This window comes from Acomys minous (assembly GCF_964271855.1).
Source record: "Acomys minous genome assembly, chromosome: 9".
Lineage (NCBI taxonomy): Eukaryota > Metazoa > Chordata > Mammalia > Rodentia > Muridae > Acomys > Acomys minous.
In genome coordinates, this window is record NC_140490.1 from 91,600,676 (window position 1) to 91,622,493 (window position 21,818).

At 39.3% G+C, this 21,818-nt stretch overlaps 2 protein-coding genes across 8 annotated transcripts in view; one reads left to right on the plus strand and one right to left on the minus strand.

The window, feature by feature from the left end:
• The first annotated feature begins 345 nt into the window (after positions 1 to 345).
• Positions 346 to 11,004, plus strand: SYCP3 (synaptonemal complex protein 3). 4 transcript variants are annotated; one of them, XM_084795301.1, is made up of 9 exons: positions 346 to 493; positions 2,644 to 2,786; positions 3,121 to 3,184; positions 3,708 to 3,742; positions 5,029 to 5,146; positions 5,800 to 5,899; positions 8,675 to 8,773; positions 10,497 to 10,601; positions 10,721 to 11,004. In XM_084795301.1, exons 1-9 carry the CDS (start codon positions 444 to 446, stop codon positions 10,772 to 10,774), a joined length of 768 nt encoding a protein of 255 aa, XP_084651427.1. In that variant the 5' UTR covers positions 346 to 443; the 3' UTR covers positions 10,775 to 11,004. The 4 variants fall into 4 exon arrangements, with proteins under 4 accessions (XP_084651427.1, XP_084651428.1, XP_084651429.1 ...); XM_084795302.1 differs by having other exon boundaries at positions 398 to 509; XM_084795303.1 differs by having other exon boundaries at positions 483 to 611.
• The window catches only part of CHPT1 (choline phosphotransferase 1), a 29,288-nt gene continuing 18,101 nt past the window's right edge, over positions 10,632 to 21,818 (minus strand). Inside the window, exons 4-9 of one of the 4 annotated variants that reach the window (XR_014781767.1) lie at positions 20,723 to 20,807; positions 19,249 to 19,380; positions 16,277 to 16,435; positions 15,434 to 15,559; positions 13,017 to 13,219; positions 10,632 to 10,800 (exon numbers count right to left, since the gene is read on the minus strand). Coding sequence is in view for 3 of the 4 variants with exons in the window: in XM_084795298.1 (XP_084651424.1) it covers positions 15,039 to 15,221; positions 15,434 to 15,559; positions 16,277 to 16,435; positions 19,249 to 19,380; positions 20,723 to 20,807 (685 nt within the window). In the remaining variant the exon portion in view is untranslated. Of the gene's footprint in view, positions 10,801 to 13,016; positions 13,220 to 15,023; positions 15,222 to 15,433; positions 15,560 to 16,276; positions 16,436 to 19,248; positions 19,381 to 20,722; positions 20,808 to 21,818 lie in introns of those variants that run through there. The other 3 variants (XM_084795299.1, XM_084795300.1, XM_084795298.1) reach the window with 3 other exon arrangements.

Genomic DNA, 21,818 nt, shown 5'->3' on the forward strand with positions numbered 1-21,818 from the left:
AGTCTGGGTTAGACTGAGACCCTGTATCAGGAGCCAAACAACAAAGAACCAACACAAACATCAAAAAACGGGTGATGAGGAATTTACATAAATTCAGGTTTCCATATACACCTGAATGAGGAACCGCAGGCAAAAATGGCCGGGTCAGGTGGGATGATGGTGACCCGTACGGTTTGGAGAGGGATTTTCTAACGCAGTTCGGTGAAGGAATTGCGAGAAAGCCCGGCTTCTAAGGTTAAATGTTCGTCATGAAAGTGCCGCGGCTTCCCTTGCCCCCACCGTGGCGGCTGTGAGAACACGCATGCGCATGGGGAGCATCTCTTCCCCCCCCCATGGGGCGGAGCTAACGTCAGTGCGCGTGCCCATAGCGTCCGACCAATCAGCGGAGAGTTTGGTCGGGGCCACGCCGTATTTTCTCCCGCGCAAAGGCGAGGGTTCCTCAAATGCTTCGCGGCTCCGGAGACGACGAGGACTCCTCTCTGGAGGAGCTGAAGTAAGGCGATGGCCGAGTGAGAGCCGGTGCTTCACCGGGGAGGCGGACGCCATAGCCCAGCTAGGCGGGACCGTGAGAAGGCGACGCTCGCTGAGGGCGCAGCGGTTCACCAAGCGTGGTCGGTGTGGGGCAGGCAGGGCCTGAGGTCGGACGACAGCTCCGGAACGGCGCGGGTCCGAGCTCAGGGAGTCGGGGCCTGAGGAGCCGGGGGTCGGGGCCTGAGGGAGCCGGGGCCTGAGGAGCCGGGGGTCGGGGCCTGAGGAGCCGGGGGTCGGGGCCTGAGGGGGTCGGGGGTCGGGGCCTGAGGGGGTCGGGGGTCGGGGCCTGAGGGGGTCGGGGGTCGGGGCCTGAGGGGGTCGGGGGTCGGGGCCTGAGGGAGCCGGGGGTCGGGGCCTGAGGGGGTCGGGGGTCGGGGCCTGAGGGAGCCGGGGGTCGGGGCCTGAGGAGCCGGGGGTCGGGGCCTGAGGGGGTCGGGGGTCGGGGCCTGAGGGGGTCGGGGGTCGGGGCCTGAGGGAGTCGGGGGTCGGGGCCTGAGGGAGCCGGGGGTCGGGGGTCGGGGCCTGAGGGGGTCGGGGGTCGGGGCCTGAGGGAGCCGGGGGTCGGGGCCTGAGGGAGCCGGGGGTCGGGGCCTGAGGGAGCCGGGGGTCGGGGCCTGAGGGAGCCGGGGGTCGGGGGTCGGGGCCTGAGGGAGCCGGGGGTCGGGGGTCGGGGCCTGAGGGAGCCGGGGGTCGGGGCCTGAGGAGCCGGGGGTCGGGGCCTGAGGGAGCCGGGGGGTCCGGGCCGAGGGAGTCCGGGGTCGGGGCCTGAGGAGCCGGGAGTCGGGGCCTGAGGGAGCCGGGGGTCGGGGCCGAGGGAGTCCGGGGTCGGGGCCGAGGGAGCCGGGGGTCGGGGCCGAGGGAGTCGAGGGGCCGGGCTAATGGCCTTGGGGTCAGAGCTGAGGAATTAGGGGTCTTGACCTTAGGGAACAGGAAGCTGGGCCTAGGAAGGTAGAGTCAGGTTTGAAGTAGGGAAGTAGTGGTCTGGACCTAGGGAGTTAGGGTCAGGCTGAGAGAGCTAAAGGTCAGGGGTCAAGGGAATTTGGAGGTGGAACCTTGGGAATTGGCTCCCCTGTTGGAGCCTATGGGAGCCAATAGGGGGCGGGGCCTGGGAGATAAGGAGGTGGGGCCTGAGAAATAAGGATGTGGCAGCTGAGACTAATAAGGGCCCTGACTAGGGAAGAGGAGTCAAGGACTAAGGAAATGAGGAGGGGCCTGGGGAGTTAGAGGTCATTGTTAAAGGCATTGGGGTCAGGGGCTGAGGGGCTGTGGAGGCTAGACTTTGGGAATTGGGATCATAGGGGTTGGGACTTCAGGGAATTTAGGACTGGGCCTAGGGGATTAGGGGGTGTGGTCTAGGGGATGGAGGCGTGGCCTTGGGAAATGGGGGTGGGGCGAAGGGAATTGAGTTGAGGTTTAGGAAATTAGGAGGGGTGGCCTAAGGATTTAAGGACAATGGACTAAGTAAACTAGGAGGCAGATTTATATTTTATATTGCTACAACCAACTTTTGGAGTGCTTGTGATTTATCCTGCTGGTAACCATGATTTTAGTTTTCTGAGATACAAACTTAACACTTATCAAGTATCTGGCAGATAGTGCTAAAATTGAGCCCTAGTGGCTAAGTGGAAGTATTTGGAGTCCATGTTCAAACTATCACTGTGGTATATTTGTTCTTAATTTGGCAAATGGTAAACTGTTAATTTTTGGAACTATTAAATAAAAAATTAATGCCGGGCCTGGTGGTACACTTAATCCCAGGACTTGGGAGGCAGAGATAAGCAGATCTCTGTGAGTTCGAGGCCAGCCCGGTCTAAAGAGCAAGTCCAGGACAGCCAAGAGAACATTGAGAAACCCTGGCTCAGAAAAACAAAAAGCAACAAAAATCAGGCCAGTAAGATGGCCCAGTGAGTAAAGGTACTTGTTCTCAAGCCTGACTGAGTCTGATTCCAAGACCCAATTGGTGTAAGAGAACTAGCTTTTTCAAGTTGGCCTCTGCCTTCCATATATGTGTTATTCCCCCCAAATAAACAAAAAAGTTAAATGATATCTATGAATTCAAACAGTTTGAAAGATTTGGTGGTTTTGCTGGTTTCTGTTTGCTTTTTAAACAAGGAAACGTCTAAAGATGGTGGCTGGTGGAAGAAAGCATTCTGGGAAATCTGGGAAGCCACCATTAGTGGATCAGCCTCAGAAAGCCTTTGACTTTGAGAAAGAAGATAAAGATCAGTCTTGTTCAGAGGATGATGCTGTTGATGGTAAATATGCCTAATATTGGGTATTAACTGTGTCCTAGGGTTTGTTTATTTTGAACCTGCTACACGTAAAACTGAATTAAGGCACATACTTTATGCCTCATCAGATCTTCAATCTCTGTTATCAGAATTGTAGCACTTCAAATAGTATTCCTTATATTAGCAGTCCAACAGTACATGACCAAACTTAAATTTGCTTCTAGAAAATGAATGGATCATCAATTGTGATATAATTGTTTACCTGCTTTTAAAATGTTACAAAATCCTTCAATACTTTAAATATATTTAAAATTTACCAAAATAACACTTAATTTAAAATTTTATTTTGTCAATACAGAAAAGACTCCAGTAATTGATAAACACGGAAAGAAAAGATCTGCAGAAATAATTGAAGATGTGGGGTAAGATGTTAAAAAAAGACTTGAGGGTGTACAAGTGCATGCCCGTGTGTGTGTGTGTGTGTGTGTGTGTGTGTGTGTGTGTGTGTGTGTGTGTGTGTGTGCGCGCAAGCCAAATATCAAGTTATATGTCAAATACATTATGTCGGTACTGAGGTTGAACGTCAGGTATTCATGCTTGCAGAGCAAGCATTTAACTATTCTGAGCTATTTCTCAAGTCCCAAAAGTGTTTTCTTTGTTCAATAAAGTACTTTAAGAAAAATTTACTTCAGTTTAGCTAGCAACTAGGGAATTTTTTCCAAAACAAGTATATTGTGAATCTCTAAATTAAAAGATTTGTTACTCAGGTAGATCTCTGTGAGTTCAAGGCCACACAGAGAAACCCTGTCTTGAAAAACAAAAACAAACAATGTCTTATTTTTGATGATGCTAGGGATCAAACCTAGGGCCTTGAGCGTGTGGCAAATGTTTTATCACTGAATTACACTCCTGGTCCTAATTTTTCAACTGTAATCTTTTTCACAGAGGTGAAGTACAGAATATGCTGGAAAAATTTGGAGGTATGTTTTTGGGAGACATATTTAAAGAAAATTGTTTAAAACTATATAGCAGTTGTACAATAGGAAATGAGTTCACTGTGAATATTGTTTAGTGCCATATTTTTGTTTATAGGGTTTTGCATAAATGTTTTAAGATTTAGTATCATTTTCTTTCTTAACCTTCTTTGATATGAAAAGTAAACATGGTACTTCAAGAATTCTAGAAAAATAGAGGGGATAAGTTTTTCTAATTTATATTAATAGAATAAGTGATTATATTTTTTTTCTGGAATTTTTTTAAAAGGTTTTTCGAGACAGGGTTTCTCTGTGTAGCCCTGGCTGTCCTGGACTCACTTTGTAGACCAGGCTGGCCTTGAACTCAGAGATTGCCTGCCTCTGCCTCCCGAGTGTTGGGATTACAGGTGTGCACCACTGCGACTGTTTTACTTTATATATCTTTTTATTCCAAAATATTTGAGATTAAAAATTCAGAATTCAGCCATTTTTAGATTTCATATTTGCGTAGACTTAACTGGCTGAGCTTCCCTAGTCTGAAAATTAAAAATGCTAAGCATTCTAAACTACAAAGCATTTTCTATTTCTTAAGATTTTATTTACTTATTTTATGTATGAGTATGTATGTATGTACAGCTGCAGGCCAGAAGAGGGTATTAGATCACATAGATGGCTGTGAGCCACCATGTGGTTGCTGGGAATTGAACTCAGGACCTCTGGAAGGGCAGACAGGCTCTTAACCTCTGAGCCATCTCTCCAGTCCCCAATAAAAAAAGACACACACATTAGTGCTATTCAAATTTTATTTTATTATTTTGTGTGTGATGTGTATGTGTGAGTGTGGTATAAATGTACGACGGCACTTCTATGCAGGTCACAGTATTTTGGGGGGAGTTGTCTCTTGTTTTCTACTGGGAGAGACAGTGTCTTTCAGGGCTTGGTTTCCCTCTTAAACCATGGATTCTCAGCATCAAACTTAGGTTGTCAGGCTTTGGCAAGTGGCTTTTTTCCCCCTTTGTTTGAGAGAGAAATCCTCTATATTTCCTGGCTAGCCTGGAACTCAGAGACCACCTGCAGAGCTCTGCCTTCCAAGTGCTGGGATGAAAGGCATGGCCCAGTAGTCTAATGCAAATGTTTTTGTTTGTTTTCCTACTGAACCTTTTCTCTGGTCCCTAAATTTAAATTTAAATTTCCTTGATATTGTTGAATGAACCCATACTTACAGTTACTTGATTATGCAGAACAAAATTGTTTTCTTCAATATTAAAATTTGATGTTTATTTTCAATATAGCTGACATCAACAAAGCTCTTCTTGCCAAGAGAAAGAGAATTGAAATGTATACCAAAGCTTCTTTCAAAGCCAGTAACCAGAAAATTGAGCAAATTTGGAAAACACAACAAGAGGAAATGTAAGGTTTTGTCATTTCTTAATATGTCCTAGTGCAAATTACCTATGGAAAATAGCATCATCTGCTTCTTAGAATCTCTAGTGAAAATGCTTGGGTTTTTAAATTTTCTAATCACATAGTCCTGTAGCCTCATAATCTTCATAGAATTGAGATATTTCTTAGAAGTCAGTGGAGATTACTTTTTTCCTCCTTTTAAATAACTGGGAGGTTACTTCATTGATATCCATTGTGGAAATATATTATTTGAATAAAAAATGTGTCATAGAAATTATTGTTTGGTAACTGTAAAATATAGAAAAAGTTCTATCTTGTAAATAAATTTACACATTTTAGTAACTTGACTATTCCTTTGTACTAAATCTTTGTTATGCCAAAATAGGGGAGGGGTAACCTAAGTGAAATAATTTAACCTATAAGAAGTATATTCAGTAGGAAAAATGAAAAATTCTTTGGAGATTAAAAGCTAAAACTTGCTCAATTTAAAACATCTGTTAGGAAAAATATACTGAAATCAACATACATTTAAAACTTTTTCCTATCAAAATAATTAACCTATTATTTCCTTTTATAACATAAAATATGTGAGTTGAATTTGTTTTGAATGTTCTTTTCACACTGGTATGAAGTTTGACAGGATTCATTGTTTTTTACAGACAGAAGCTTAACAGTGAATATTCTCAGCAATTTTTGAGTGTATTACAGCAGTGGGAACTGGATATGCAGAAATTTGAGGAACAAGGAGAAAAACTAACTGTTAGTATCACAATTCACTTTATAATTAATCTATTATAACTAAGCCTCAAGTAGAAATAAAGAACCTAGTCATATATTATGTTCATAGAACTAAGACAAGTTTTATTACCCACACTGCTAGTTACATATTTTAATATTGACAAATCATCAACCACATAAGTATAGGTACATAAAATATTCCTAAAAGCACTGGTTTCCTTTTATCCCCCCTCCCCCTTGATTGTTTGAGACAGGGTTTCTCTGTGTAGCCTTGGCAGTTCTGGAGTAGCTTTGTAGACCAGGCTGGCCTCAAACTCACAGTAATCTGCCTGCCTCTGCCTCTCAAGTGCTGGGATTAAAGGCGTGCGCCACCACTGCCCGGCTTAGCATTGGCCTTAATAGTTGATATCCTTGCAACTTTAACAGAAACTTGTCAATAGATAAAAGAATTTGGTATAAATTAGCTTTAGACACACACAGTTGAATAGAGGTGGGGAACAGTTGCTTAATTATAGTGCCATCTTGGCTCTGCTGCTAGGTCTCTGAATTTTTGTTTGTTTTTTTGAAACAGGGTTTCTCTGTCATAGTTCTGGCTGTCGTGAAACTTGCTCTATAGACCAGGCTGGCCTTGAACTGATAGAGATCCACCTGCCTCTGCCTCCCAAGTGCTGGGATTAAAGGCGTGTGCCCCCACCGCCCGGCACAGCCGTTATTTTTTTTTTTAAGATAAGTGAAACAGCAGGCTTATGTGCTGACAGGAATCTAGAGAAACAAATTTATTTCTGGTATTTCAGATTGAACCTAGGCCTTCAAAACTGTTCTACCAATACACTATGTTCCCAGCCCTCTCTTTTACCTTTAATTTTGAAATAAGATCTCATCAAGATGGCCAGACTACTCTTGTACCCTATAGCCTAGGTAGGACTTCAGTGTGTGGCTGCCTGTCTCCACCTTGAAAAAAGGTAGGGTTATAGGACTCCAGCACCAGCTCTGGCTACAGAGAGAAATTTAATAGTAACAGAGGGGGGGAAATTAAAATTCTTGAGAATGGAAAAGACAGGAAGTTGGACTAAGTATAATCATCCTTAGAAACAAGAGGAAGTAAGAGTATATAAGTACAAATACAAATAGGTGTAGATGGGTGGAATATAACACATGGTGATGGAAAACTGTTCTCTTTGGATTCTGTTTTATTTAGGAGGGTCATTAGACATTGAAAAGTAATGCCACCATGGAGAGTAACTATAGAGTTGAATTTTACAAGATAGGGATTTAGCCAAGTAAATGTGACAGAGTCAGAAGGCAACAAAGTGTATATGCTAAGGAGTATTATGTAACTTAATCTGGGAATTACAGTAAAAGGAAGAATGCAGATTTTAGTCCTGAACTAATAAAAATGAGCTATATACTATAGTACTAAAAGCGAGAATAGTAGGCAGGCAGTGGTTGAATATACAATATACTAGAGAAACCATATGTATAATGATTAGTGCCTGGATTATAGAGACCTATTTGGAACCAAATTCTGCTTGAACAGTAGTTAGCTGTGAAACAATAGGTTTTACGTTATGGTTCAGTTTCTTCATCTTTGGATATGACTGATGAATGTCTATGCCAAATAGTTGTGGAGGAGTGTGTGTGTGTGTGTGTGTGTGTGTGTGTGTGTGTGTGTGTGTGTGTGTGTGTACACGTACTTAAGGGTCTCAAAATAGTTAATACAATTAAATATATTGTCATTACAGTACTACAGAAAGAACTGGAGAGGTGGCTCAAAGGTTAAAAGCAGACTGCTATTCCAGAGGTCCTGAGTTCAATTCCCAGCAACCACATGGTGGCTCACAACCATCTATAATGTGATCTAATGCTCTCTTTTCGCCTGTAGGTGTACTTGCAGGCAGAGCACTGTACACATAGTAAATAAATAAATCTTAAGGATATAAGTGCATGGATTAAGGAGGCTAGAAGACAAAGTCATTTGTAAAGAATAGATTAGGAACTAAAAGACCAACATTCATATATCAGCTGTATAATACATTCTTATTACTAAGAAGATATTCTTGGGGCTAGGGATATATATCAGTTGGTAGACTTTAGCACGTACAGAACTTTGTGTTTGATCCCTGGCACTACATAAACCAGGTGTGGTTTTCACTTTCCACTATCTGATGGCCTTACTAAATAAAACAAAAGATGCATTTGATATATAAACAGAGGGACGCAGCAGTTCAAAGCCATTTTTGACTACATAATAAGTTAAGACCAGCTTAGACCCTGTCTCAAAACCCTAAAACACTGAGATTTCCTATTCAATCTTATAGTGGTATATGCCTGTAATCCCAGCTACTTAAAATGCTAAGGTAGGAGAGTCATAGATTCCAAGTCAGGCTGTGCAACACAATAAAACCTTGTTTCAAATATTGGGGGCTAGAGCGATGGTTCAGAGGTGGGGAGTTCTTACTGTTCTTGCAGATGACCCAGGTTTGGTTCTCTGCACTAAAATGGCAGGAGATTTAACACCCTTATATTCAGGCACACAAATGTTTTTTAAAACTTACACATTGAATGACAGGATTATTATAACAGGATATTATAGTTAGTGGAAAAAGTACTTAAGCTTAATCATAATAGTCGTTAAAATACTAAAAACCTTAAGCTATGCCTTTATCATGGAATTATTTTTTGCAAAATTTAAAACTAAGATATGAGATAGAGCTCAGAGCTAGGTGTCTGCCTAGCATGCATGAAGCCCGCATAACAAAAATACTTTTACCAAGTCACTATTATTTTTGTTTATAGAATCTTTTTCGACAACAACAAAAGCTTTTTCAGCAGTCTAGAATTGTTCAGAGCCAGAGACTGAAAGCAATCAAACAGTTACATGAGAAGTTCATAAAGGTGAGTTATACATGGTAACATGTTTTTGTTTTGTTGTGTTTTTGCTTGAGACAGGGATCACTATATAGCCTTGCTGGCCTGGAGCTTACTATGTAGAATAGGCAGCTTTCAAACTCAAAGAGGTTCTTTTGCCTCTTCTTCCCCAGCACTGGTGTTAAAGGTGTGTGCCACCACACCCAGCTAACTTATGTTCTTGTTTAATATCGCATATGTGTGTATACCATGTGCATGCCTGGTACCCAGGGAAGTCAGAAGAGGGTAGTGGATTCTTTGGAACTAAAGTTACAGATAGTTGTGAGGTGCCACGTAGGGACTGGGAATCAAACCTAAGTCCTCTGTAAGAACAAGCATTCTTAATCACTGAACCATCATCTCCTGCCCTATTCTTTGAGTCTGCCCTATTATCTTTCTAAAACATCTCCTTCCTCAAAATGTGCCTGTACTCTCCCCTTCTAAATTTTTAGGTGTTTAGGATTCACACCTCTTTGACATGATTCTGTTTAAGCTTCACAAACTATACATGTCTGTTAATCCAAACTCTCTACATAATTGCTTTCTCTAAATCTACAGACTTACGTATTTCCATGCTTTGGTTATACTATTGCTCTAGAATATTTTAAGTTGCCTTTTAATTAATGAAATTGTGCACATTTTGTCAACTAAGCAGGAATCATTCACAAGCTCTACTCTTTAGCTACAGGAGTTGCATTTGCATTGTTATAAAGTTATGTTGTTCTTGTTTACATAATTTTTCTAATTGGAAAAAAAATCATGTATCACTATTTCAGTTTCTTCACAGAACATAATACCTTTCATATAATAGGCAGCAGGGGAACTATTTGTTGAATTGAATATTAAATGTTTAAAAAACTTTTTAGCTAGGTATTATGGGAGCCTAAGATAGGATTAAGGAGTTTGAACTGAGCCTTGCCTATATGATGAGACCTTGTTTTGAAAAACAACACTAGAGCAGAATTTATGGGACCCATATGACAAGAGAGAACTCAGTACCCACAAGCTGTCCTCTACATACTAAATGAATGAAAATGTAATGAATAATTTAAAAAGATGTCTAATAATTCTTTTTTTTACAACTTTGTGAGTTCAGGTCACACTGGCTGTTAGTCATAATAAGTTCACTATACCCAGATGTTCTAACTTACTAGAAATTTTGAAAACTGTATTTACTGATAGACAACCTACTGTTTCTTATTCTTTTGAGATAGGATCCTATGTTGCCCACATTAGCCTTAAATTCTCAAATCTCCCATCTTTTTTTTTTTCTTTTTCCTTTTTTTGCTTTTTCAAGACAGGGTTTTTCTATGTTATCTTGGCTGTCCTGGACTTGCTTTGTAGACTAGGCAGGAGCGATCCACCTGCCTCCCAAGTGCTGGGATTAAAGGCGTGTGCCACCACGCCCGGTTCAGTTCTCCCATTTTGTTTAGCTCCCTTTTAAATTTTATTTTATTACCTTGACCTTAATATTTCATTAAACTACTGTTTTGGGTAAAGATGCTATTGTTGTACTCTAAATAATTGTGTTTGATTAATGTGATTATATTTTACTTGTTTATAGTGGGAAGTTTGGTCTATATAAGTACATATAAATTATGTTAGGATAAATAATCAGCAGTATTTGCATAAAAGATTTTTACTTTTGAAAAGTTTACAGTTTAGAACTATGAAAGTATAAACTAACGAAAGTGGCCTTTTTGTGTTTTAGAATTTGGAGGATGTGGAGAAGAATAATGATAATCTATTTACTGGCACACAGAGTGAACTTAAAAAAGAAATGGCTATGTTGCAAAAAAAGGTTATGATGGAAACTGTAAGTTCTATTTAATTGCAAAAATATGGATTATTGGAGGTACTGAAATGTTTTATTTGCTGAAATTTTATAACATTTAACTAAAAATTAAACGTTTCATATCTCCTTTCATGAAACAGCAGCAGCAAGAGATGGCAAATGTTCGAAAGTCTCTTCAATCCATGTTATTCTGATGAGTCTTTGAAGAAAGAACTTGAACCTATGTAATATGATACAATTAAAACATTAGCTAAGAGGCATGCCTTTAGAAGTTATATACTATAACATCTGTAATAATTAGCTAAGTGGAAGATTTCTGCTCTGTAAACTTAAATAAACCTAAACAGCTGTATAAAATAGCAGCTTTTCTAGTGTATCAAGCTTTCAGCTCCTTACTATTGTGTCAATAAAGACTTAAATTTAAGTCTTGGTTTCAGTGCATCTCTTAAGAACCCCAAGGATCAAAGTTCTAAATATAGATGGTTCTGTTGTTTTGTTTGTTTCTAAGACAGTCTAACCCTCTTGCCCAGATTAGTTTCATGGAGTAAGTGATTCTTAATCCTCAGCCTCCCATGTAGCAGGAACAAGTGCATTTCACCACTTTGGCTAACTAACACTGTTCTCCTTTAATGAAGAAAACCACAGAATCTGTTTTATGTGTATATATTTATATGTTTACTAAAATAATAGATTGCCAATTCTAAGAAAAGAATCTTCTATACAGTTTATTAAAAGAACTTAAGTTAGTGTCTTAGAATAAATTATAAAAGCTAAAATAAATAAACCTGAACATTTCTAAATATTAGTTTTAATACATGGATTTATGAATATTTCATTTCTGTAAGGTCATCAAGATACCATTTAATTGGGCTAGTTTATTTAATTGACACATGGCTCTAGTAATGATTAAGAACATTATCACAAACACAGCTAAAGTTATGTATGGCTTAAGTACTTCATATATAAATTACCTAGCTGTCTTTTCCATTGTAATGTTCAGTAAATATACTAAAGCTTGATTTCACATTCATTTCTAAACCTGAACTATTTTTAAGAAAATAGGCATTATACAGATAAACTTACGAACATTTCCTACATGTTGTTTCAACATTTCTTTAAAGACAAACTTACTAGTTTTGCTGAAATTGCATTCAATGAGTCATTCAGAACAACAAAACATACCCATTAAGAGGAAAGCAACAATCTTTATAACCTATCTTTTAAAGATTTTAAACAAGTCTATGTAATACTATCTTTTTATTGTCTAGGAAGAAAGTGCCCTTCTACCATTAGCTTTGACATTAAAAGGACACCTCAATTTTTAAAATCGCCTTTTGGGGTTGCTGGTAGATCAAGCCAAGTGCCTCACCCATGCTAAGCATCAACTCTTCCACCTAGTATCCAACTTTTAAGGTCTTTGAGAAATACCAGGGGTTAGAGAGGCAAAATAAACACTAGAGTGTTTTCTCTGTATTTACATATTTTTTTTACCTTTGAAAAACATACTTTTAAAAATCCTTTTCTTGCTTGGAATACTTAAAAGTACATGTTTATTTGTCTGATTATTTCATACTATGGAACTAAGGTCATATGGGTCACAAAGTCTGAAGAGTGTTCAGGTAATTCTAGTATTTATAAAGAGAATCTAAGTATTTTAAACTGAGAACAGAAAAGATGACCAGAACACAATGTACTTAAGTGTTGAGTAACTGACCCTTGTTCCCCGCTCCCCTTTTTATTTTTTCGAGACAGGGTGTCTCTGTGTAGTCTTGGCTGTCCTAGACTCACTTTGTAGACCAGGTTGGCCTTGAACTCACAGCGATCTGCCTGTCTCTGCCTCCCAAGTGCTGGGATTAAAGGCACACGCCACCATGCCCAGCCCTGAAGCAAATTTTTTACTTGGACTATTAAGGCACAAATTATCCTCAAAGATTCATGTTATGCTGAATTGGTACAACAGATTCCTTTTAGTAAGTACAAATTACAACAAATTTCCATAACCATTGTTTTTTAAATTCTAGGTAGTATTGAAAGTATGTCTTTCTATAATTAGCATACCTCTTGAACAATGGTTAGTATATAAAAATATCTCATTATATCACTTGACTCAGTGATAGTATTACCATTAAATACTTATGAGCTCACTTTTCAAGTTCGTATCAATCAAATGTCACTGCCAAGATGGCTAGAAGTTCTTTTAAGTTCTGAATATTTGTGTGATCCTTTGGCAATCAAACCCCCCCAAGTCTGATAGGTACTTTGTGGACACAGTACTATTTAGAATTATTGGGGTCCAATTTCCTTTTTGTTTCTAATTGATACATTATATTACACTGATAACATCTGTAATAAAATATGTTAATGACTGATGTAGGCATAATGGAAGCTATCAGAATGTTTCACATTTAAGCATAACCTTATAGATAGTATACTAGCCTCCTGCATAGAGAGTTTCCTTCACACATAGGTTCCCCTAACTGCTTCTCCTCTTTTCCTTGGGCTACTAGTCAGTCAATATGCTTGTGAACCTGTTCAGGTGCTTGTTGATATGAAGTCTTGAAGATATTTAGATGAAGGTGTCTTGAAATTTGCAGACACAAAGAACTAAAGTATATCATCATATCAAATGAAGAAATGACCTTTGGAAGCAAAAAGGAAAATACAAAATGGGTTATGTATGGTTCATCTTTTGTAAAAATACAATTAATTTTCTATTAGCCCCAAGTCCCATCTCAAATGTCCTTAAAATTCCTAGCTGAAAACACTGTATTTTAGAGTACTTTTTAATACCTTTCATACTTACATTATTATATCCTTACTGTTCTTTTTCTTGTTTTGTTTTTTAAAACAGGGCCTATCTATGTAGTCCTGGTTGGCCTTTTGACTATGTAGCCCAGGCTGGCTTTAACGCATGTCACTTCTCTTGCCTTGGCTTCCAAAGTGCTGGGATTACTAGCCATAATGTCCAGATATTCTGGATATTTACAAAAATTGAAGCATAGAGGCAAAAAAGACTAAAGTACAAAAGTGGAAGGACCTAAGCAGTCTATCAACTTTCTGCCATTGAATGAACTCACAAATTTCTTATTAGAAGGGACTGTTCACATATTTTTATTCCTTTGACATTTAAGAACTTAAAAAGTCTTTAAAAAAAAAAAGACTGTAGTTTAGGGAAGCATACATAAAATTGTTGTATTCAAAAGTTAAAGGGAAAGGTCTCTAGACACTGCTCAGAGATTATAGCCAAATACTTTAAGAAAATAAAGCCCAGAAAAAGCTTTTAGGGATAGAATTCTCACTCATAGGAAAAGCTCCTTTTTATTGGAAAATTCTGTCATGCTCTTTCTATCACCGAAAGCTTACCTCTAAAGAGACCACGGACCACAGATGTTCTGTTTGACCCATGTTCTGTGTGTCTGAATTATCTCCAACAGTGTTTGATAGAAAAAATTGGACACAGTTCACCAGACTGTTCTATCATTGGTATAAATCAGGCCCATAACTATACAAAATAAGTGCTTAACTGGCTGGTGGTGCATGTTTTTAATCCCAGCACTCAGAAGGCAAAGGTAGGTGAATCTCTTAGTTGGAGGCCAGCCTGGTCTATAGAATGAGTTCCACGACAGGCAGAGCTACAGAGAAACCTTGTCTTGAAAAACAAAAAATTGGTGCTTGATTTCCCCCAGCCCCATTTGGGGGAGGTGCTGGGATTATACATAGGGTCTTTTGCAGGTTAGGCAAATAATCACAAGTTCACACACGCACACAAAGCTTATATCACCTAGATATCCCTATTTTTTCCTCTAGAAGTTTCAGAGTTTCAAAGTCTAACATTGTGAGGTGCTCAGCCATAAATGGGACATCTATACTATAACCCTTCTGAGGGCTCAGGGAACATTATGGAAGAGGGAGCAGAAAGACGGGAAGAGCCAGAGGCTGGGGAAAACTGGGGCAAAAAAAAAAGACACCAGTGTTGTATAAATACGGCTCCCCAATTGTCCCCCTGATATACCAAAAAAGCAGCTTATAGCCAATCACTGAGCAGGGGAGAGAACAGGGCTGGACTTCCTGCCAGCCAAGGGAGAAGAAGTTAGAAGAAGCAGGGGACTCAGATACGGGAGAGATCCAAGAGACATCAGGAAGAGACAATCAGGAAAGCTACAAAATGCAAATATCTCTGGGATGTATGCTGGGAAGAAACCAGATTAGCTTAGAGGGTTAAGAATAGAGTAATAACTTCTCAGTTATAATGTTGTAAAGCTTATTAAAGAAATATAAAAGTCAATTATTTGTATGTTAGCTGAGTTGAGAGAAACTGAAAAACAGTTTTGTAAAAGTAACTTTAACATACAGTCCCTTCTTAACCACGGTATAATCAATGAGAATTTAACCTTTGCTTAATGACCAAGTCATTAATAAAACACTGTCACCAAGGGCCATATATTCAAGGTTGCTACCTCAAACATAAGCTAGTCTTTGATTCTTACCCTGAGAGACAGTGGCACTATCTTTTCTGTTTCTCCAACATTCAGTGGCAGTTTGGGGTGCAGCAGGTGCTAATTGATACAAGCTAGGGATAATTTTAATAAGCTTGTAAAGTTGGAAAGTCTTGGGCAAAATAGACTGTTTTTGACATCTGTTCTGATTTAGGGGAGAGAAAAGTTATTTTTAGGTCTAGGCTATTTGAAGTCTGACTTCTCAGATATGAAAGTCACTTCTACACATAATATATGTTTCATGGGTTTAAACTTAAATATGCAGAACATTATGTGGACTATACTTATGATCCCATTGAAGTAGTTCTTAAACTGAGCTGACGTGCTAAAAACAAAAACAAGCTGGAAGGTACTTACCATTGCTATCCATAAAACAATATATTCATCTATGAAATTATTAAAGTATTGGTCTAAAAACAAAAGACCTGGCCCAACAAAGACAGTATCTTGAAGATATAGTTCACTTTTCGTCATATGAGCTATCTATAAAAAAGCAAATAAAGCAATTTCACTGTTAAGTCCATTTCATATTTGATAAAGGAATACTTAATGTACATCTCAAGCTCACAAGCAGATAGCTTATTAAAAGTCCTAATATAGGGGCTGGAGAGATGGCTCAGAGGTTAAGAGCACTGGCTGCTCTTCCAGAGGTCCTGAGTTCAAGTCCCAGCAACCACATGGTGGCTAATAACTAAGATGAGATCTGATGCCCTTTTCTGGCATGCAGGTGCACATGCAGGTAGAGCACAATGTATATAATAATAGCAACAACAACAACAACAATAATAATGTCCTAATACACAAGCTCCTTGGTAGCAGAAAGTTATAGTTGACTATTATTGAGAATATACTGTTAACTCACAGTTTTACCTGGAGCCCAAACAGCTATTTGTTTTTTGGTTTTGGGGTTTTTTTGTTGTTTTGTTTGTTTGTTTTGGTTTTTCGAGACACCACACCAGGCCAAACAGCTATTTGTTGTGCTGCTGACCATAAAGGAAAACCAACACTCGGGAGGCAAAGGCAGGCGGATAGCTGTAAGTTTGAGGCCAGCCTGGTCTACAAAGTGAGTCCAGGACAGCCAAGGCTAACACAGAGAAACCTTGTCTCAAAAAACCAAAAAAAGAAAAAAAAAAACTGTTTTCAGCATTGTGGTTGAAGACTATAATATTTATATACCATGAATTATAAAGAATTTCTTACCACCAGTTTTTGTGCAACTTTAGCAAAGACACATCCAAACATTAAGGTATATAGGCAAGGATGTTTTTCAAACACATTTGTTGCAGACTTTTTGTAAATCATTATTGCCAATATAACAATTAATCCTATGTGGAGTCCAGGTGACAAGACACTGGTGCCCTAAAAGATAAAAGGAAAACGGTTAATCACCACATTTTAACACTGCATATATTACAGTGCAAACATTTTCAATTTTTGTTTTATTATGAGGAACTCTAAATTAATTCTCTTTTTCAAAGTAGAGGAAGCAATGAACCCTAGGGACAAACCATGATTCCACAAGGCCATGCTCATGATAGAGGGAGCTTGAAAGAGGATCAGGATAGTGATGGGGCAGACCCAAGGATTTAACAACTAAAGAAACTTGTCAAATTAAGTAATTCTTACTAGCGGGGTATAAATGAAATAGAAATCTAGAAAACTTTCTAGATTTCTTAATTAAGAATGATTAAATAGTTTCAAGCCTTAGCACCTGGAAGTAGCTCCAGGATGTATGTACTCTTTTGGGGTACAGTCAAACCCAGTCTTGGTTGGATACAAGGGCTGCCATTGTTGCATGCCAAACAGCTCCTTGAAATTTGCTGAATTACAGTATTAAAGATCCACCAGGCTCATTAAGACAATTTAGGTATTTTGTATTCTCTTAACTGCCCCTTTTACACAAAGCTACTAATACACAGAATGTTAGCTCTCCACAAGTAATACATTTTCTCAAGTGTTCTTTGGGTAATAGGCTGGGCATCTGTGACTATTTCTGAGTATGCAATACCAAGCTCAGCAATGAGACACTGTATAGCTACAAGAAGCAGGGCCCTTCAGCCAACAAGATACTCCTGTGGAGGAGAAGGAAAGGGCTCCAATCAAAAAGGACCATTTCTAAAAAAATTATCCAGTGAGTCGTGACCTTTTGCTTTCTTTGTCCTGGGAGAGGAGAGGCTATTCTTAGGCTACAGATAGCAAGATTTATAGACAGTCTTAGGAAGTTTAACAGCATCCTGTTCTCCAAGAAAGTAGGCAGGAGAAAGTGCAATCATTTTTAACTTTTTTATTTTTTATTTTGAGTGAGGGTCTCATGTAGCCCAGAGTGGCCTTAAATCCATTATGTCGCTGAGGATGACATGATTCTCCTGACGCCACCGATCAAGTGATGGTATTATAAGCATGTGCCGCCAGACCTGGCTTTGAACATCTATTTCATGCAAAGAACTTGAGTATAACACAGTGTATGACTAAATTCAAACTTTCTCAGAACCCTTTGGTTGTACAAACAATAACAGGGCACAATAGATACTGCTTCAATTTTGTGTGTGTGTGTGTGTGTGTGTGTGTGTGTGTGTGTGTGTGTGTGTGTATGCTTTAATTAACAAGAAATAAAATTGACAATCAGATTTCTCTATGTCAATTTTTACTAAGTAAAAGGCCATTAATACTTAAGACTGTCAATGAAGTTTTGTAAAAGTGTTAAAATAAGACATATCCTGCTAACTACAAAATACAAGGGTCACTGATTAGAAAGGGTTCAATTTAACCTGGCTTCTTTCTACATATACAATTATATATTCCAGGTCATTAAATTTCCTTCAGTGAGAATCAACACTTATCATAAACAACATGTTGAAATTCTTTTGGCATTGAGGCTAACTGAATGACCACCAATATGCTCATTAAAACAACCTAAAATCTTCTACATTCATGCACGTTTTAAGCTAGAATTGATTATAAATTATAACTAGGATTACACAAAGATACCCTGCCTCAAAAAAATTAAACCTTGTTCTATATAATAACATTATGTAATAGTAATTTATATGTTTTATATATTATGCTTTCATATTTAACACATTTTCTTTTGAGACAGGGTTTCTCTGTGTACCCTTGGCTGTCCTGGACTCACTTTGTAGACCAGGCTGGCCTCGAACTCACAGCGATCCACCTGCCTCTGCCTCCCAAGTGCTGGGATTAAAGGCGTGCGCCACCACGCCCGGCTGAAGACAGTACTTTTTTAAATGTAGAGAGCACATTTATTTACACATGTCAAAAATTCCATCTTCTTGGGCCGGGCATGGTGGTACATGCCTTTAATCCTAGCACTTGGGAGGCAGAGGCAGGTGGATCACTGTGAGTTCGAGGCCAGCCTGGTCTACAAAGTGAGTCTAGGATAGCCAAGGCTACACAGAAAAACCCTGTCTCAAAAAACGAAAATAAATAAATTCCGTCTTCTTTTTACTTAAAGGTACTGAATTTTTTAAAAGATTTTTTTATTTGTTATGTACACAGTACTCTACCTGCATGTACTCCTGTATGCCAGAGGCAGGCACCAGATCTCATTATAGATGGTTGTGAGCCACCATGTGGTTGCTGGAAATTGAACTCAGGACCTTTGGAAGTATAGCCAGTGCTCTTAACCTCTAAGCCATCTCTCCAGCCCCCAAGGTACTGACTTTTTAAAGCATATGAGGAAATCTACAAATGATGTTAGCATAAGCAAAGCATGAAGAACACAAAGAAATGAGGTTAAAGCTTTAATTCTAACTCACCAGGTAGTTCCTTTAAGTACAGACCACTAAAAGTTCCATAGAAATGTGTAAGTAAGAAACTGTACAGTCTATGAACCTCTGCCCTTTGGGATCCTTCCTGTCACTCAATCAAGAACCAATGCTCTGTTCTCCATGCTGGTTTCACCCAGGCACAAAATGAAAGCAAGCAAACGGCACCGATGATGCCTATGGTTGCATGTACAGTAATTAAAGACTAAAAGAAAGGAGAACACTTTAAACTGTTTTAAAAGTGCTTTTGTGTTATGTATCTAAAACAAATTCTTCAGGATAACTGGCTGCTTTTTCTATTCTTGAGTTTTGGTGTATTTGATTATCTTTTTATAGTGAAAACTGATTACATATTCCTGCTGAAAGATGATGGAAACAATCTCTTACTGCAATAGTCGATCCATTCTTGCCAACGCCACCATGGAGGATCACATGGAAATAATTGGAACAGGAAAATATCACTCCACCTATTAATCCAAGGATCGGAAAGGTCTTCAGTTTTATTTCTAGAACAGGGATCTTTAGGGGCAGAAGAGACAAACCATTAATAAAACAGAACTTCTCTTCCTATTAACTAGAAAGACATATAACATGATCGTGTACAACACGTGATCCTCTCCCGTAGAACCAATCATCAGCTTCTACAAGACAAGCAGGAGCTTTTCTGAGACTGTTTTACTAATTGGGAAATGAATCCACCCAATCAGTTCAGCCCATTTGTAATATTATAATTAAATCATTAATTTCACAAGCCTTTATCTGACTTAAACATGACAAAGGATAGTTCACTGGAATCCAGTAGCTTCTAAAAGGCAGCATCACAAGAAAGGCAGACACTGTGACCTGCACTTTATGTGTAATGAATACCACGCATGTGCATGCAAAAAACTAGTTAATATCCAGGATTAAACCTCTGGCAATAATATTTACCTGATGGTCAACCGCTGTTTAAGACAACTTCCAAAGGCAGCAAAGGAGTTAAAAACAGTAAGAATGAATTGCTAGATGCTATAGGCTATTATACTTTGAAAATAGACTCTGAGAGACGATACCCACATTTATGAAAACTATAGGCTAATAACTAAATGTAGAAAACCGTAAGTATCATAGTATGAGAATCAGATGTGTCTCTCCGTATGTTACTGTCGAAACCCTAAATGAAACAAGTTTAAGATTCAGCTGCAAATAGAAGACAGACCCCCCTCCCCCGACTTGATGACTAGAACTGCCAGCTGCTTCCTGGTCCACATCCAGCATCCAGTGGACTCAGGCCAGTGGTAGAACACCTTTGATTTTACTGTTATACGGGAAGGAGCAGCACTGTCATAACGACTTGAGAGTGTGCTGAAATCCTGTTCTGAGCTTACAGGTAGGAACAGTACCTGAGACTCTAACATAGCTATAGTGCTACAGGGAAACTTTTGTTTTTAAGATTTGACTTTTTGAAAATTGTGTGTGTGTGTGTGTGTGTGTGTGTGTGTGTGTGTGTGTGTGTGTGATGTGTATGCATGGAGGCAGAGGGCATTTAGGGACAAATTTCAAATATATTTTACTAATTCTATTCAAAATAACTTTTCTATGGTAAATCTTGCCCTGAAAAAGGTAATTGCAGTGTATTTTTTCCCTTTACTATTAGGAAAATAGGGACATTTTCTTCTGGGCAATAGAACATTCGCTACAGAAATAAAAGTCATATAAATATAGCATACAGAATATTGATATTATTAAATGAAAGAAAAAGCTTATAAAAGAGAATGAATGTTAAATATAACTCTGAGGATTTCTGAAGACAGGCAACAATCTAATATCTTCCTATGTACATTAAAAGCACATAAATGTAAATTTAAATATTTAGATTTACCGTATAGTCCCACATTGTTGCTCCTCCAAATGTAGATAATATAAAGACAATCACCAAAGCTAACTGAATCTCAGTTACATCCACTCTGCAGAGGAAGAACAAAGAGCAGGCCAGTGTTTATAAATGAAGTCCTTGAACATGAAGGTGAGTTATCACATATGCTATGGCACAGATGCAAATAAACCAGCTAGGCACGGCTGGCTTCTGACCTTTATGCCTCTATGCCCATCACTGAGTTCTGTGTCAGCTGACCCTGCTAGGTAAAAAAGAACAGCATTTGGTCTTACACAGTAAATATCAAGGTAACAGGACAGCCTTAGATGTTGGGCCTCACCATGTATGTTGCTTGAAACCAGTCTCTGTCATCTGCTGCTGCAAACACCAGGTCAGCTAGCCTGCACATTTCTGGGGATTCTCCTGTCTTCACTTTCCATCTTGCTATGGAAGCCCTGTGATTACAGACATCTGCTGCTGCACCTGGCTTTATTTAGGACCTAGGAATTTGAACTCAGGCCCTCACGATTGTGCAACAAGCACTTTACCCACTGAGCCACTCCCTCAGCCCTAAGGCAAGTAATTCTTCTTACAATGATTATTATTATTTCTCCTTTCCTTTTCCTCCTTTTCCTTTTCTTCCTCCTCCTCCTCCTATTTTTCTTGATCATTTTAATATACTTATTTAGTGGGTAGGTGTATGTATGTGTGCCATGAAGATCAGAAAATAACTGAGGAAGTTGGTTCAGTGGGTGCTTTGCTGGCGGTCAGTGAAGTCGTGAAAGCCTGTGAAGTCCAGAAAGCCTGGCTAGCAGTCAAGCCCTGGGAGTTCAGCGGCAAATTTCTAGTGAGGAGGAGAGCCTTCCATCCCACAGAATAAATGACAAGTCTCAGGTGGCCATGGTGGAAAGCCAATAGTATCATGCAGCATGCAGCCAGCACCTCGCACATTTATTTCGTATGAAACCAGGGATTTATAAACCTTGGGCAGTGGGAGGGACTTTAAGAGTGAACGTGTTTGATTCGCTGGGATTAGAGGTGCTAGGATTCTTGACTTACATGCAGTAGCACAGTCCTATCACAAGGAGAACACAGTACTTAA

Excerpts from the sequence above, each read along its gene's own strand:
- SYCP3 (XM_084795301.1), top strand. The coding sequence starts at position 444 with ATGCTTCGCGGCTCCGGAGACGACGAGGACTCCTCTCTGGAGGAGCTG. Across the intron at positions 3,185-3,707 it reads GAAATAATTGAAGATGTGGG|AGGTGAAGTACAGAATATGC; the intron begins GTAAGATGTTAA and ends TCTTTTTCACAG. Across the intron at positions 5,900-8,674 it reads AACAAGGAGAAAAACTAACT|AATCTTTTTCGACAACAACA; the intron begins GTTAGTATCACA and ends TTTTGTTTATAG.